Source organism: Coregonus clupeaformis, chromosome 33 (assembly GCF_020615455.1).
Source record: "Coregonus clupeaformis isolate EN_2021a chromosome 33, ASM2061545v1, whole genome shotgun sequence".
In the NCBI taxonomy this organism is placed as follows: domain Eukaryota; kingdom Metazoa; phylum Chordata; class Actinopteri; order Salmoniformes; family Salmonidae; genus Coregonus; species Coregonus clupeaformis.
The window spans coordinates 23,853,817-23,871,179 of record NC_059224.1 but is presented as its reverse complement, the minus strand read 5'-3'; the positions used below and the strand labels follow the sequence as shown (position 1 = coordinate 23,871,179).

At 44.8% G+C, this 17,363-nt stretch overlaps 2 protein-coding genes across 3 annotated transcripts; both read left to right on the top strand.

Moving 5' to 3' along the window:
- The first annotated feature begins 2,130 nt into the window (after positions 1-2,130).
- Positions 2,131-9,074, top strand: LOC121548831 (protein SOGA3-like). 2 transcript variants are annotated; one of them, XM_045210223.1, is made up of 8 exons: positions 2,131-3,054; positions 5,647-5,871; positions 6,020-6,178; positions 6,279-6,347; positions 6,484-6,753; positions 6,949-7,326; positions 7,500-8,132; positions 8,927-9,074. In XM_045210223.1, the coding sequence occupies exons 1-8, from the start codon at positions 2,251-2,253 to the stop codon at positions 8,966-8,968; spliced, it is 2,580 nt and encodes an 859-aa protein (XP_045066158.1). In that variant the 5' UTR covers positions 2,131-2,250; the 3' UTR covers positions 8,969-9,074. The 2 variants fall into 2 exon arrangements, with proteins under 2 accessions (XP_045066158.1, XP_045066157.1); XM_045210222.1 differs by having other exon boundaries at positions 2,135-3,054; positions 8,798-9,074.
- A 414-nt stretch (positions 9,075-9,488) lies between these two features.
- LOC121548832 lies at positions 9,489-16,408 on the top strand. Its single transcript, XM_041860429.2, has 6 exons — positions 9,489-10,645; positions 12,425-12,744; positions 13,500-13,850; positions 14,240-14,322; positions 14,479-15,373; positions 15,449-16,408. The coding sequence occupies exons 2-6, from the start codon at positions 12,601-12,603 to the stop codon at positions 15,704-15,706; spliced, it is 1,731 nt and encodes a 576-aa protein (XP_041716363.2). The 5' UTR covers positions 9,489-10,645; positions 12,425-12,600; the 3' UTR covers positions 15,707-16,408.
- Positions 16,409-17,363: the final 955 nt, after the last annotated feature.

The following is a 17,363-nucleotide window of genomic DNA, read 5'->3' as shown; positions in this document are numbered from 1 at the left end:
GGGCTACGTTCAAGAACACAAGGTTGACTAAGAAAATAAATACAGAACCTTACAGTCTGTCGGCGCCGTCAGAGGGTCAAGGCTTTAAACCTTAAGGACTGGAATCCAGGCTTCCCTCAAAAACTTTACCAAGACAAAAAGAAAAAAACATACAAAATAATGTATCTTTCGTCTCTCTGTGTTTCATAATTTTCCTTTCATTTTGCAAGAGGCTAAATCTATCTCACCGAAGAAAGCATCTGAGCGAGCAAAAAAGCGCCCCTCTGTCATTCTCTGTGTAGCCCATCTATCTGATGATGTCTGGTCAAAAAGAGTATGCCATTGTTGCCGCCAGTAGCATTGAATGCAAGGGAAGCCAGCGAGCATTTGGCATCCCTTGATACATTTGTTTAAAAAATTATGGCCATTCAGCATTGAGCTGAACTGAGTGATGGAAGCCAGTATGGATATGGCTTCACACCAATTACATCAAAAGCAAAACATCAATGACAGAAATGTTTTTAATTGTTGCATCGCGTTGTCCTCCGGTGGCTAGCTAGCTAGCTAAAATTGGCCCTTTCCTAAATTAGCCATGGATGGAGATAGGGATTTGGACTTGTGGTTTTACTTAATTCTCTGTACCGGCCAATGATTATAACGACAATTCTAATCCAACCATAAATTCATACATTGTGCCCCTGGCTTGAGAGGATGGAAGTTCAATATGTAGCTCTATGTAGTAGGCTAATGTTAACTAGCTGGCTCATTTTTGCCCATGAAAGAAAGTTGGGCTAGCGAGCAAGCATTTTTGCCAGGTATCCTAGGACAACAAAAACTAAAAACGACTTTTCAGGCTACAAAAATGGTCAATTTGTCAGCAAGATACATCCATTAATGTAGGCCTAATCAATGGGAATGGCCAAATGTCATTGGGCACACTTTTTGGGGTTTTGTAAACAGATGTCTATTTCCATTCATCAAATGGTGAGTATGCATGCAGTGCACTGTTTGGATGCCAGAATTCTTTTGGATTGGAGAACATCCACAGGTAGCCTACTTTTTAAAGTGATTTGTTAGACAATCAGATGAAAACATCATCACTGGTTGTATTCATGCCACATTAAAAGGTAGCCTAATTAATTTTTACAGTTAAATTACATTTTTATTATTCCCATAAAAAAATTTGTGCATGAGCGTGTGCCCAAGAGACAGTCAGCTTATCCTTAGTCTCACCTTGTCTGCACACCACAGATGAGCCCTTTAAGATGGTGCTAATAGATGGGTGGAGACCACCCTCCCATGGCCACCACAAATCATTGCATGCACAATATGGGTTCCTGATTTCTTGAACCACTAGTAGTACTAGGCCTACTGGTTTCCTTTTCTCAATCTATGTATTTGATTTGCCAGAGAGTTTATTCACCAGCTGTTCCCAGGTCTGAAGATTGTAGTCATTGGAAAAATTATTACATTTGAAAACAAAACAAAAACTATAGCCTAATCATTGTGTGGATGTTTTTCAAGTTGTGTGGATGTAGACAGTAACTAAAGGCTACAATGGGTCCTTTACAATGGGCCTGGAGAAGATATTCAATTGTTTGTTTCCTGGTTTGACGTTGATATCACACGTCATGAATACTGTGTGGCTAGTCGTGCCCCTGCAGTGCCTGGTGGTACCTTGTGTCAGCATCTCTCCAGCCCACTGCCGCTGGTCTGAAACTGCACATTCTCTCGCGGTAAGAAGCCTCACTAAAATAACACGTTTTGATATGACGTTTTACAGAAAGCGCATGGAAATATTTGTGTGTTTGTTGACCATCTGCAGCCTAATTTATTAACGAATGTTTCTTTTTTATTGAACAAAAGTTACAGCACCTTACAAAACTCACTATAGAAGTATAAACCCATTTAATAGTATCACTTGTATCACTAGGCTATACATCCAGAATAGTAGCCTTGTTATCCACTCTATAAGTTATATTCTATTGACCTTGTGTTAAAAAAAGTCAAAAATAATATTTCAATGTCACTCTGCAGACGTCATGTCTCATTTGCAGCATAGGCTACGAGATTTTGTTCATTTCACCCAGACTTTCTATTTATAGTAGGCCTATAAATTGTGGAAACGGTTAACCATCATATTTTATTGTATCCTTTTCCTTTTATCATAAGGATAATGGGCTATATCAATACTTATATTAAGGTTTTATTATTGCCATAAATAATAATAAAAGCATACTTTGAGATGGGCGAGTGGAAACGTCAGGACTGATGGATGACAAGATTAACTCTGCCGCAAGCGGCGCTGCGGATTTTCCAGCGGCAGCATCAGACAATAGCACAGGGAGGAGGCAGCATCGGGCTACCTCGCCGACAAAAATCCGGGAATGCGCCTCAAAACCGGCCCCGAAATCCTCCAGCAGATCCAAAAATATCGTTTCCAAAGGAGGATCGAGGAATAAGGTGGTAAACGAGGGGCTTAGGACCGCTGTCGTGAGGGAGAAGGCGATCGAGAAATGCGACGTGGAAGCTTTTCACCCGGATGGTGCTGAAACTGATGCTGTCAATTGCAATGCAAATAAGGCGGATGCTAGCAGAGAGGAAGGTACGGAGGAGATATTTAACCAGCCGATAGATTCTCAAACCCGTCGTTCCTCGTTACGTTTATCCTGCCTCAAAGGCGAGTGTTCCCAACATATTGGGTCATACTGGCCAGACGGCTCCAGCACCGCGGGTTCGGTGAAAGGGAAAGCGAAGAAGCGGGGAGGGGAGGCAGTGACAGCATCAGCGGGCTGCCGCTGGGACAGAAACGGGGAATACGTGGGCTGCGGGCCGGGCCTTGGTCTGTGGAGCGGGGGTTGCTTGCAGACTGAACTCATCCACTTCCACCTACATAAAAAGCTGAAGAGAAGCGGCAGCAAGATGCACACCAAGGCAGAAAACGCGCCGGGCGCGGAGGCCGCGGCCGAGCCGGATCCGGCTACAGAGGCCATAGAGGCGGAGCCCGTGACACAGCAAGACGAGGGCCTGGAGGACGAGCTAGAGAGACTGGTGGATGAGAATGAAGATCTCAAGGTTTGGCATCACTGACATACAATTAATTAAGTTCAATGTATGCAAACACATTGGATGTATGGACCACTTTTTATTAAGATTAAGATTGATTGTGAAATCAGGCCTATTGCCCAGAGTTTGGCACTGACATAGCCCTATGTTCATATAATGCATTTAATGCATGCTTAATTAACTCTTGTACATAGTAGGCCTAAGTGAAAAGGTAGGCTTATTTCGTGTTTGATTATAACACGGCAACTGTGTTAGTATTGCTAACGTTATACCAGGCATATTCCCCAAGATGTATCATTAGGCCTATACTGGAAAACTGAATGTTGATATAATGAAGCAATAATCTTTTTTAGCCCACCAGTAGTCTAACTGAATAGTTATTATTCTTTCCATAACATTACAAAGAACTGATGTAGAAATGTGTCTACCTCCCTTGGTTTGTTATGAAATGCTTGTGAAAGCTAAATGATTTAGGTAGACCTATAGCCTACACAAGCCAAACCCCTCCTCCCTATTCAGAACAATAAAAAGCACCATCCTGTGTTTAGCCTACTTCTAATCATTGATTGACATACAGATGTAGGATCTTAATTTGAACCAGTTTGCTACAGTAGGAAAATAATTCTGCAGCAACAGGAAATGTGAATTCTTATGTGGATTATAATTAATGGACATTTATGTAGGGGTTGATACATTTTACAGACACTACCGGTCAAAAGTTTTAGAACACCTACTCATTCAAGGGTTTTTCTTTATTTGTACTATTTTCTACATTGGATAATAATAGTGAAGACATCAAAACTATGAAATAACAAATATGGAATCATGTAGTAATGAAAAATGTGTTAAACAAATCAAAATATATTTGAGATTTGAGATTCTTCAAATAGCCACCCTTTGTCTTGATGACAGCTTTGCACACTCTTGGCATTCTCTCAACCAGCTTCACCTGGAATGCATTTCCAACAGTCTTGAAGGAGTTCCCACATATGCTGAGCACTTGTTGGCTGCTTTTCCTTCACTCTGCGGTCCAACTCATCCCAGACCATCTCAATTTGGTTGAGGTCGGGGGATTGTGGAGGCCATGTCATCTGATGCAGCACTCCATCACCCTCCTTCTTGGTAAAATAACCCTTACACAGCCTGGAGGTGTGTTGGGTCATTGTCCTGTTGAAAAACAAATGATAGTCCCACTAAGCCCAAACCAGATGGGATGGCGTATCGCTGCAGAATGCTGTGGTAGCCATGCTGGTTAAGTGTGCCTTAAATTGTAAATAAATCACAGACAGTGTCACCAGCAAAGCACCCCCACACCATAACACCTCCTCCTCCATGCTTTACGTTGGGAACTACACATGCAGAGATCATCCGTTCACTCACACCGCGTCTCACAAAGACACGGCGGTTGGAATCAAAAATCTCCAATTTGGACTCCAAACCAAAGGACACATTTCCACCGGTCTAATATCCATTGCTCATGTTTCTTGGCCCAAGCAAGTCTCTTCTTCTTATCGGTGTCCTTTAGTAGTGGTTTCTTTGCAGCAATTCGACCTTGAAGGCCTGATTCACACAGTCTCCTCTGAACAGTTGATGTTGAGATGTCTCTGTTACTTGAACTCCTTGAAGCATTTATTTGGGCTGCAATTTCTGATGTTGGTAACTCTAATGAACTTATCCTCTGCAGCAGAGGTAACTCTGGGTCTTCCATTCCTGTACCGGTCCTCATGAGAGCCAGTTTCATCATAGCGCTTGATAGTTTTTGCAACTGAACTTGAAGAAACTTTCTAAGTTCTTTAAATGTTCCGTATTGACTGACCTTCATGTCTTAAAGTAATGATGGACTGTCGTTTCTTTTTGCTTATTTGAGCTGTTCTTGCCATAATATGGACTTGGTCTTTTTCCAAATAAGGCTATCTTCTGCATACCCCCTCGACCTTGTCACAACACAACTGATTGGCTCAAACGCATTAAGAAGGAAAGAAATTCCACAAATTAACTTTTAAGAAGGCACACCTGTTAATTGAAATGCATTGAGGTGACTATCTCATGAAGCTGGTTGAGAGAATGCCAAGAGTGTGCAAAGCTGTCATCAAGGCAAACGGTGGCTATTTGAAGAATCTGAAATATAACATATATCTTGATTTGTTTAACACTTTTCTGATTATAACATGATTCCATATGTGTTATTTCATAGTCTTGATGTCTTCACTATTATTCTACAATGTAGAAAATAGTAAAAATAAAGAAAAACCCTTGAATGAGTAGGTGTTCTAAAACTTTTGACCGGTAGTGTAAGAGAAAATCAAGTCTAAATTTCAAAGTGGAAATTACAAACTTCAGAAGCCTTTTTAAACCTCAAATACAGGACATGTTTTAAATTTCCTGCATTGCAGGACAGTTCTCCAGCAACAGGGTGATCAAATTAAGATCCTACATCTGTAATAATGAAAAATACTCTATTGATCGGTTCAGATTAGCTTGTCCCTATCCAATTACATCATGTTCTGAGGACCTAAACACCAATAACACTGAATCGTGAGCCCCACGCCCCCTGTACGCTACCAGTGCCTGACTGACTGATCACTCTTATTGATGTCCCAGATGGAGATTGAGGAGATGAGGACGGAGATGGACGAGATGCGTGACACCTTCTATGAGGAGGACACGTGCCAGCTGCAGGAAATGAGGCGTGAGCTGGAGCGAGCCAATAAGAACTGCCGGATCCTCCAGTACCGGCTGAGGAAGGCTGAGAGGAAGAAGCTGCGCTACGCCCAGACAGGAGAGATCGATGAAGAACTACTGAGGAGCCTGGAGCAGGACCTGAAGGTATGGAGGGAGGGAGGGAGGGAGGGAGGGAGGGAGCATAGGCTTGATATTTAAACTAATTTAATTAGTTAGTTGATGCGCTGTCCACTCACCAAGATAATTGATTCAATCAACTTTTAATCAATGTCCCTGATTCGGTGTAATCCAGGTAGCGAAGGATGTGTCTGTGAGACTGCACCATGAGCTGGAGAATGTGGAGGAGAAACGCACAAAGACAGAGGACGAGAATGAGAAACTGAGGCAGAAACTCATCGAGGTGGAGGTGACCAAACAGGCCCTTCAGAATGAGCTGGACAAAGTCAAGGAGGTAAGAGCATACACCCACAGTACACTATATCATCTATACAGCACATATATTGCTATAATACATATTACATAGGTTTATTATTTTATTCAATTCCCAACAGTCTCAGAAGAGAAGAGGAAGCAAGGAGGTTCAAAGGTCAGACAAGAAGTCTGCCCAGACCCCAAAAGAGGTGAGGGCTCATCATCAAATGGTTTTATCCTAGAAAACAATAACAAGTGATTTTGTTACAAATACCAGTGAGAGTTGTGTCTGCTGTACTGTACATCTGAAATGCATTATCTTCCTTCCACTTCCCTCTCTCTCAGGACCACAACGAGGACCTCAAGTGCCAGCTGGCCTTCATCAAGGAGGAGGCCGTGTTGATGAGGAAGAAGACAGCTAAGATCGACAAGGAAAAGGACCGTCTGGAGGCGGAGCTACAGAAGTACCGCTCCTTCTACGGGGACCTAGACAGCCCCCACCCCAAGGGTGAGGCCGGGGGACCCCCCACCACCCGCGAGTCCGAGCTGAAGCTGCGTCTGCGTCTGGTGGAGGAGGAGGCTAACATCCTGGGGAGAAAGATCGTGGAGCTGGAGGTGAGAGAGACAGGATGTGATGCAGAGTGTTTGATGTAGGTTATGTCATCAAAGAAACCAGGAAATAAGTTTGCACTTGGGAACACAACTGTTCCAAGCATTTCTATCAGTTCCGTTCAAAACTGCTTTCAGAAAGAGGATGCTAGTGATTCATAACATAACTGACCAATTGTTTTTCATGTCATGTGTTTCCAGGTGGAGAACCGGGGACTGAGGGCCGAGCTGGATGACCTCAGGGGAGAAGGGGAGGGAGAAGGGGGGTCCGGTGGCGGGGCTTTGGGTGGGGTGGGGGCGGGCCGGGGCCATGGGGAGGCAATGACAGAGCTGAGGCAGCAGCTGCAGCTGGTGGAGGACGAGGCAGAGTTACTGAGGAGGAACCTGGCAGACGCTGAGGATCACAACAAGAGGGTGATGGGAGAACTCAACAAGCTCAGGTTTAAGGCTGGGACCCACGAGGGAGGGGCGAGGCATGGAGGAGGGGTAGCAGGAGGAGGAGTAAGCACAGAGAAGGCAGATGCACTGCAGGAGGAACTGAAGACGGCCCGGCTACAGATTAATGATCTCAGTGGGAAGGTGGGATGGTTTTCCATGCGTTGTTTTTCCCTTTTATTTCTGTGACCTAACATACATCGAAAGTATGGTATATGTTAAGCAAAAAGATATGGCTGGAATCAAAGATGAAAACAAAGATAAAACGTCATAAACATAGCATGCCTCATTCATCCAGTCCTCTTCTCTCTCCCCAGGTGATGCAGCTGCAGTATGAGAACCGTGTTCTGCTCTCCAACATGCAGCGCTACGACCTGGCCTCCCACCTGGCCCTGAGGGGGGGCACAAGCCCCCGGGACAGCGATGCAGATAGCGACGCGGGAGGGACAGGCCCAAGCGTGCGCCGCGAGAGCGATGATGACTCCTCCTCCTCCCGCCTCCTGCCCCCGCACCGCAAACGCGAGGGCCCAGTGGGCGGGGAAAGTGACTCAGATGAGGTGCGGAACCAAACCCGCTGCCTCACACCCACCCGGGGTCTCTACACACCACCCCCAGAGGCCGCCACCCACTTCCTGCCCCGCAGCCTACGGGATCGCCAGCAGATGATCGACATCCGGGTGGAGGCGGAGCGTCTTGGCAGGACCATCGACCGGCTCATCGCCGACACAGCAACCATCATCGCAGAGGCGCGGGTGTACGTTTCCAACAGTGACCTGTATGGGCGGGGCAGCGGGGGTGAGGAGGAGGAGGAGGAGGGGGGGAGGATCAGGGAGCATGAGCTGCTGTACAGGATCAATGCCCAGATGAAGGCCTTCAGGAAGGAGCTACAGGGCTTCATAGACAGACTGGAGGTGCCCAAACCTGAGGACAGGGAAGAGGAGCCACTTTCGGTAAGTGTGTGTATGTGTGTGTGTGTGTGTGTGTGCTTGCGTGCGTGTGTGTGTGTATGTGTGTGTGTGTGTGTGTGTACTTGTGTGTGCGTATATGTGTGTGTTTCTGTTCATAAGCCATCAAAGACCAGACATGTTAGCCTTCTACCCTTTTAATTGATACAGGCTGGGTCTCTGTATTTGAGGTGTAGAGTGAGGTCCAGCTTTAGCAGCATGTGGTTCTCTGTAAGTCTAAGCAGCCGTGCTGTAATCTTATTGTTAGGTTAAGTAGACTATCACTCTATTTGAGTGGAAGTGTGTGTGTGTGTGTGTGTGTGTGTGTGTGTGTGTGTGTGTGTGTGTGTGTTGTGTGTGTGTGTGTGTGTGTGTGTGTGTGTGTGTGTGTGTGTGTGTGTGTGTGTGTGTGTGTGTGTGTGTGTGTGTGTGTGTGTGTGTGTGTGTGTGTGCGTGTGTGCGTGCGTGCATGCATGCATGTGTTTTAATTAAAGAGACATAAGACCTGGCCATAACCCACTTTCAGATATGGTTTGGCTGTATCAGCATAGTCTCTTCACTTGTCCCTGACCGTTGAATATTCTGCTGACTCTATTCTCCCTCTTCCTCTGACTCTATTTTCCCTCATTTCTCCTCTGTTGACACTCATGTTCTGTTCTTCCTCTGCCCAGATGTTTCAGCCCATTATTTTACTCATCCTCATACTAGTCTTATTCTCCTCCCTCTCCTATGCCACCATCTTTAAACTTGTCTTTCTGTTTACCCTGTTCTTCGTCCTGTGATCCCGCCTCCCTCAATAGCATAGCCACATCCTTTGTTCGTTTGTTTCTGTTGATTTTTAAATTCGTTGTCAAGGTCAATGCACAGGAGCCACCCTATTCAAGCACAGGCCACAGTCACATAACTGGATGTACAGTATGCTTATGTTCAACACTGGAGACTACATTACCCACTACCCACCACTTCCTTCATTGCCCCCAAGTAAAGGTGAGTTCGCGTAATAACACCTGTTTTGCCCAATTCCAAAATTAAATCCTATAGCCATAAAGGTAGGCCACCACCTTATGGTAGCCTAGTAGATAAGAAATGGACCCTCTGATAGGCAAGGTGGAATTTCCTCCTCATTGTTTATTCAAGTGTAAAATATCCGATTTTAAACAAACATAATAGCAGCGATTCAGAACCATGGACAACGACAATCGGAATTCCGAAGTTCGGCAACTGTACAGCGTGGACAAATACATCTTCTTCTGTAACAGATTGTGACAGTCCTGTGTTGTAGTCTTTTTCAGATTTAGCCTATAGGCCTACATTAATCAACGATTATGCTGCTTTTATCTAAGGTAAGATCAACTGTGTTTCTCTCCTCCTTCCTGTCCCCATACTCATTCTGGTAAATTTAGTGAGGAATGAGTAGGCCTACAGTAGGCTAGCTCGTATATTGAGGAAGAATGTATGACCTGTCTTCCGGACATCCAAGCAATAGCTTTGAGTCAAGAACACCGTCACACAAAAGGTTCATATTACCTTAGTCTGAGGATTCCCACATTCCTATCCACACCAAATATATTTTGGTTTTGAGCTATCAGATGCGTTTTGCAACGCTTCTTGTTTATGTCGACAAGTGTCCGTCGTGTCTATAATCTATTTGGGTCAGAACCTAGCGGGGATCGAATGACGCGCGCGGTGATATTGTGCAACCTTCATCAACAGCAATTGACAATGTCAAAATAAATAAACTGTAAAATAGTCATGAAATGGGATCAAAATACCTGCCAACGCGCCAGACATCCAGTTTTGCTGCGAAGCCTTTCAAATAAACATATTAGCGCAGGTGTCACATATCGGTAGTCTACACTTTGGCTACACTTTTACATTTACATTTACGTCATTTAGCAGACGCTCTTATCCAGAGCGACTTACAAATTGTCAACAATTAAGAGTAGCTTGGAGTCACAAGACGAAATCTGCCAAGCACCCCAAAGCGGAGTAGCAACAGGGGTGCCAATTGGCTGCGCTGAAATAGCTATGTAAACACTTTCCCTCTCTCCATTGCTTTGTAATTATAGCCAGGATGCTAGTGACGACAGTCGTGCTAGAATACATTTGACATTATGATACTTGATCCTGGCTCCAGTGACGCGACGTAAATACCACGCGCACTATAAAGGCAGGGTCCCCCTCTGGAACAGAAGTTGTTTACCCTGGGAAAAAAGCCACCTGCTCCGGACTTAACCCCGCTGCCTAGGCGTGACAAGAGAGGGCTCCTTTAAATACAATCCGCGGGACTTTACGTGCTAGAGTGGAGGCAACCGAAAGGGTGAGCTGTGGAAGAGGGGAGCACAACCGCTACCCGGCAGACATACACACACCTTGCGAGCTAAAGAGAGGGTCACGGTGAAGACCTTGGCTAGACTAAAGTCTAATTTTCTGCCATTTATTTATTATAAGTATCTGCCACTGCAATAAACCCCCAGCAATTACCAATGAAATCGTCAAGGAAAATATTGCACAGCCAGGTAAGGCCACACGCAGAAGTTAATATTTTAATTTGTTTTATTTTATGGATATATATAGAGAGTCCCATTAAGTTTTGTTTTACATATTGTTTTACGCATAAGGCTAGTTGCGCATCTCTACAATTTTGGTTTCTATCAATAATTGGGCATAATCATTGGACAAAGGTAAAATATTACCTTGTAGATCCACTGTGGGCTTTATGTATTGGGTCACATTTGATCAACTTGTGCCTTCCCCATGTGGGGATTTCTTTATTATACACCTATTAATACTAAAAAAATACGCCATGCATATTTATTCTCTCTCTCTCTCTCTCTCTCTCTTTTCCTCCCTCCCTCCCTCCCTCCCTCCCTCCCTCCCTCCCTCCCTCCCTCCCTCCAAGTTTACAATGCATAGTTACAGGTTTATAAATATATCCTTACTCTTACATCACAAGAGGAGGGGTTGGTGTTCAGGTACTTTCGAGAGGGTAAACGCACTTAATCTATAACATTCGTTGATAGCAAACCATCTCCATTCTAAATTTACTGGATGTACTGTAATAAATCACTGCAGCGATAGGCCTACGGAAAACCGTTAAAGCCAAGCCAATACTGTGTGGCATATGGCCAATTTTCTAGAGGTGAGTTGGCGTTGCAGCATGCAGCCAAGGAGGGGGGGGGGGTATTTTTCACCCTGCGTTTAAAAAATACTTGTGAACATACTTGTGAAAAATGGGGAATGCATGTACATTCAAATGTGTATGCCCCCCAAGTGCAGGGTTGAAATGTTTCCCAAGTTCCAGTATAGAAAATTGTGAAGGACATAGGGAAGGGTAGGTTGCCTTCTCTGATCAGCTACTACATTCCACTCCTTGCCAGTCCTATCATTTGCCAAATGACAGGAGTGGCAAGGAGTGGAATGTTCGCTAAAAAGATTGGTACCCAGACTAAGGGAAGGGTTGGAGCAGAGGGGATAGTGACCAAGAGCCAAACAGTGAGGTTGACACAAGCAGTGTTGGGGTAGTGATCTACATGTAGTAATTTAACTACATTTTGCAATAGCTTGGTGGTAGTTGAACTAAATTCAAATCTTGGTAGTGTTTTCAGTAGTTAATTAATTTTTTTGCCATGTAATGGTGTAGCTAACTACGAGAACTACACACTACTTTTTAAACAAACATTTGGGTGAAGTAAGCAAGAATTTCCTTTATTTTTCGACATCACACCTGCCTAATCTTCACTTGAAAAAGAAATTACACATTCTGTTAACATCTGACTCCAGAGGGATCTATTCTTCCAATTTTTAGTCTATGACATTTCAGATTTAGATATGATCATTTATTATGAAGTAGTTTGGATGTAGAGAACTACTTTTTCAAAGTAACTTTAGTTAACTAAACTATATTTTTCTTAAGGGTAGCTTTAGTGTATCTTATATTCTTTCAGTGTGAAGTAATTGGTAAACTATATTTTCAGAGTAGCTTTCCCAACACTTGTCATATGACACCAGGCATTCCTTGGCACCACGTGTCACATAGGTACATGGCTATGAAATATGGGTGGGAATGAGAGGGCTTGCCCAAAACAGCTGGCCTACAGGATGTGAAAGTTGGAATGTGCCAATTGCTTTGAATCTTTCCATGAAATCCGCTAAATGCATATTAAGAGCCTTTGAGTCCCTTTGTTTACTGGTTGATGTCCACATAGCTAATGTCCTCTAGTTCTTCCATGTCTTATCGTCCACAATAATCATTGCTCTTTCTCTCTCTCGCTCTCGCTCTCACTCCCCCTTTGCAGTTTTCCTTCAACATTTCAACACGTTGGTGACCCCATCAAGACAGAAAGACAAAACGCTAGGAAGTTGAAACAGAAAAAGACAGGAAGTTAGGCAGTTGAAACAGAAGAAGAAGTTGTGTTGGAAAAAAAGAAAGTTGTGACAGGAAGTAAGAAGCTGCTGCAGGAAGTGGCCCAAAATGGCGGCCATCGAACTGCAGCACGGTCTGGAGCGGTCTGGGAGGGGCTGGGGAACAGAGAGGGGGGAGCTTCTGGACAGCTTCGACTCAGAGATGCAGGAATGGGAGGACCAGCTGCAGGACATGCAGAGGAAGATAGAGGAGGTGAGTGGTCAACCACGGTCAGATACAGTCCAACATGGTCCAAACTAAAGTAAAACATGATCCAAATACATGGGATAGTCCAAACATTGTCCAACATGCTCAAGCCCAGTTCTGACATGGTCAAACAAGATCCTAGGTAGAGTAACATTACCTGACATGGGGTTCACTACATTAGTAGTGTGAACATACTTGTGAATATTTTCACTTTGAGATAATGTCTTTCTCGTCTCACACTCTTGGTCGTCCCTGAAGAGTGTTTAACTGGTTGTGTGTGTGTGTGTCCTATAATAAACTGTTGGCAGCACACCCCTTCCTGCGACCCCATGCCCCCTTTGGACTAATGATACAGACACGTTAACAAGCTAATTAAACTGTGATGTGCTGACAGACAGTCAGAACACACACACACACTGTGAAAGTTGATACTAATGAACACATTAAAGCTTGGAATAGCAAAGTAAGCACACACTCACTCCAGCTGAAGTAACAGATGTGCAGATTATAAAAAATTGTCGGGGTTGTGTAACTGTTTTGGGATGGTTTTGATGGATTGTGTAAACAAGGCTGGTTGACATTGTCGTACGTACAGAAGTGTTTTGTGTACGTATTGGTAAACAGTGCTTTTGTATTGACATTTATGTTTCGGAACACGTCTACATTGTAAGTATAAAGATTTGTTGTATGTATAAAACTTGTGTTCATGTTGTGAATGTAGGTTTTTGATAATAATCATAATGCCTATGCGCATATTTCAGCTTTACAACGAGGTGCAGGCTCGTAGAGGCGGAAATGATGTCACCATGGACAACAGCAAAAATGATAGGATGATTGATTTCGGACCTGGGCACCATGACAACGGCTTCTGTGACCCATATGGCAGCCACAGCAATGCCACCAAGGACCACCCCAGTGCTGTAGACGTGCCAAATCACTGTAGCAATGGTTTTAATCACGGCCCCAACGGTTACAGCTACCCTGTCAACCATCAGAATGACGGCTATGGTTATCCCCATAGCCACAGTGCGGTGGAACTTGGAGACTTGTTGCAGGATTATCTTGGACATGGTCACGGAAAGACCCGGAAGACCAACTCAGCTCTCAACAATGTGAGTAGCTACAGTAACTAAGGGTTACAGTTACCCCTTTGGTGTTTGCAGATAGGAAGAAATCTGATAGGTGAAAGCAATATGGTAGAATCTCCCCTTAGCTCATTGGAAGACTAGATGGGACCACCACCATATTGATTACACCTATATGGTTCCTTCAAGTCTGCCAACACTGGAGGGGCAGGGGCTAGGCAGGGTTGTTTTCAGGAACATAAATATAAATAGATTACATAGAACTGGCATGGCTTCATACTCCACTGGAAATTGCATAAGCCATGCCAGTGTGGCTGCATAGCTGAATTTGATATGCTGAATCTATGCTATTTACACTATTCTGCTTCACCAATTATTTTCCCTCCCAAGTAACCCTTGTTCCACTTCTCTCTCAGCATCTGAAAGAGATCACCAAAGGGAGCCAGGATCAGTCTGTACACCAGGATGAGATGAAGAGGAGGCCTGTTGGGAATGAAAGGTAAGAGAAGGATATCCACAGACCTCATCATTTTGTGAACATAATTTTGTGAACATAATTTTGTGAATATCATTTATGAGAGTTCAATCCACCTATACATTTCCTTATTTTAGTAATCTTATTGATTACATTTTTTTGCTTGTTGATCTGTTTTAGGATTAGTCAGGTGCGGTTTGCGGACGAGGAGGCTGAGAACAGGAAGAACAGTGTATCACACAGAAAGAGTTCCCCTTGCAGGGACCTTAACAAGGAGAACACAGGGGCCAAGCCCCCCCTCAGACAGAGAGAAGGTCCTCCCATACCCCCCCGATCCACCTCCCAGATGGCCCCTCCCGACACCTTCTCCCCAGCCCTGGACAGGAAGTCCAATGCCCCTGGGGTCCTTGTGGACAAGAAGTGTGGTAGCCCCTCGGTCCTCAGGAAGTTTGGGGCCATGCTTCAGGAGAATGAGGGCAAAACCCTCACCGAGACCGGTGTGGTGACCAACCAGGTGCCTACCGAGAACAAGTGCCCCACCCCCGTCTGTCAGCGCAAAGGGCTGGGCGGCAGCAGGACGACCGGGCGCGTGCCTGTCCGGAAATGCCAAGCAGATTCCGTCGTGCTGACAGGGAGGATGGACTCCAGCCAAGAACGAGGGGCAGTGAGAGACTTTAGGAGAGAGAGCCAGCTGGGTGAGGGTAGAAGCACCTCAATGGGTAGCTATGCTCACCCTAAAGGACTCCAGGCAGGGGGTCAGAGGAGGTCCCAGGTAGGAGGCAGCCCCAAGCCCAAAGCAAGGGCCCTCGGAAGGGCAGACAGAGACAGAGACATGGGTCTGGTCCAGGGGGAGAGGGCCAGGAGGCCTGCACCCCAGCCTGGGGAGCCCAGAGTGGACTACAGAAACCTGAGTGGGTCCCATGTTGGGGCTCAGAGGATCCAGAGGAGAGGGCCAGTTGCAGATCAGAAGAAGGATGATGGACTCATTGAGCTACTGGATATGCTGGACATCGAGCACGAGTACAGCTCCTGCCCCCAAGCCGCACAGACTGCCTATAGACAGTACACACAGCAGGTGAGATAGGCATAGCAAACACAAACACACACACACACAGTCTTGATCTGACCCACTCGTATTGTTTCTCTCCAGATGAGTCTAGCTGAGTCGTCCCCAGCAACCCCCACAAGGAACTTCTCTCGTCCTGCTCGCCCAGCCAATCAACGTCCTCCATCCAGGTGGGCTTGCTGTGCCCCCACCGCCTTGATCTCTGTCCCCTCCGGTCCATTGTCCCGCCCCCCAAGCACCTTGGCACGCACCCCTAGCCCCATAGCAAGAACCCCAAGCCCTGCCCTGAAACAGCAATCTTTCTGCTCCTATTTGCTCCACACTGAGACTGCCATCATGTGAGAGACACATGCCCCGCCCCCTCTAAACCCTGCCTCCCCTACCCCAATTCAACACACAGGACCCAGATGACATTGTCCTGCCCTCTCTGTAAATACTAAAGACTGTTCTTTCTATCTGGCTTTAAAAAAAAAGTGCTTTAAGAGATGTTCTATGAGATTACTCACATGACTGTATATGTGTGGTCTATAAGAAACAAAATGGTTGACTCCTGATCAGTCTCCAGTGTTACTGTGGCCTTCCCTTCTCCTGTGCCAAACATATTTTACTTCTTAATTTCTCTCACTCTCTTAACTTTTCTTTCTTTCTTTCTTTCTCTTTCTTTCTTTCTTTCTTTCTTTCTTTCTTTCTTTATTTATTTTGTATTTGTGATTTTTGGATGGCTGTGTAAAATGCGATATAGCATGCCCCCCTTACTTGCGGGTGCATGTCCCTTTATGTATGTATGTAACTCAACCCTAATAAGTGCCATGTTGGCTTGTTTTTAAAATGGCCAACAAGTCAAGTGAGAGTTGATCCTGTCCTGTCAGCACAGAAGCAACATGCTAACTGTCTATAGTATGTTTTACTGTATCATATTATCAAAGTAACGCATTTGAAAATGTTCAAGTAACCATAGTGAGACATACAGTTATGACTATGTCATGCTTTTGCTGTCCTTTTTTCTCTCTTGATAATAAATAAACACAACAGTGCTTTGACAAACTGACTCCAACTATCTTTGGAATTCCATCACCATGATTTGTATTGTTATTTCATTGGTTGGTGGTGACATGGTGTAGCTATTTCCATGTACAACACTATTGAGATTCAATACCATACTGAAGCAACCCTGAGTGCCACTAAACATTGAAAGCAACTCGCTCAGCTACTACTGTTCAGGGGAGTCAGCTACTTTAGGTCTCAGGGAAGGTGGCATCAATGCCTGAGGCCAAGCTAACTATGACTAGCTGACGTATGCTTCATTAGCTGGAGCTGAATGAAGGCGAGAGGGGGAGGAAACTACTCCAGCGCCAAATTGGTTCTGAGACAGCGGATGACAGGATACATGGACATTGAAAGGATTTCTGGTCAATCTGATCATGGAGAAGCAATATCTTGGGAAAGACCACCACCTATGAAATCCCTATTTATGTGAATAACTTAACTTTGACTAAACACTGAGTCAGTGCACAGTTATACATTCTGGGCTAGATTTACTAAGTGTTTGCACCATAAGTCATTGGTTTGCACCAGTGCAAAGTTTGCACCTGTCTCTTTCAACACTTTACCATATGATATCTACATATGTTAGTAAATGCTCAGTACATAAGTGCCTATGGCCATAATAATAGGGTTTTTACTTTAGGATAGCGTCTCACTCTCTCCAACCCTGTTACCAGGCAGGCTAACACAGACTGGGGTTGCGTGAGAAGACTGTTGGGGGTCTAAGTATTGTTAGATGTGTTTTCATGCCCTGAGGTACTCTCCTCATAAAACTGCATGAACAACCCAGAGGCTGTTTGCCACCTTGTCTGCTACTCAAGACACACAGCTCTCTAACACACTTACAATTTTTCTCTCTCTCTCTCTCTCTCTCTCTCTCTCTCTCTCTCTCTCTCTCTCTCTCTCTCTCTCTCTCTCTCTCTCTCTCTCTCTCTCTCTCTCTCTCTCTCTCTCT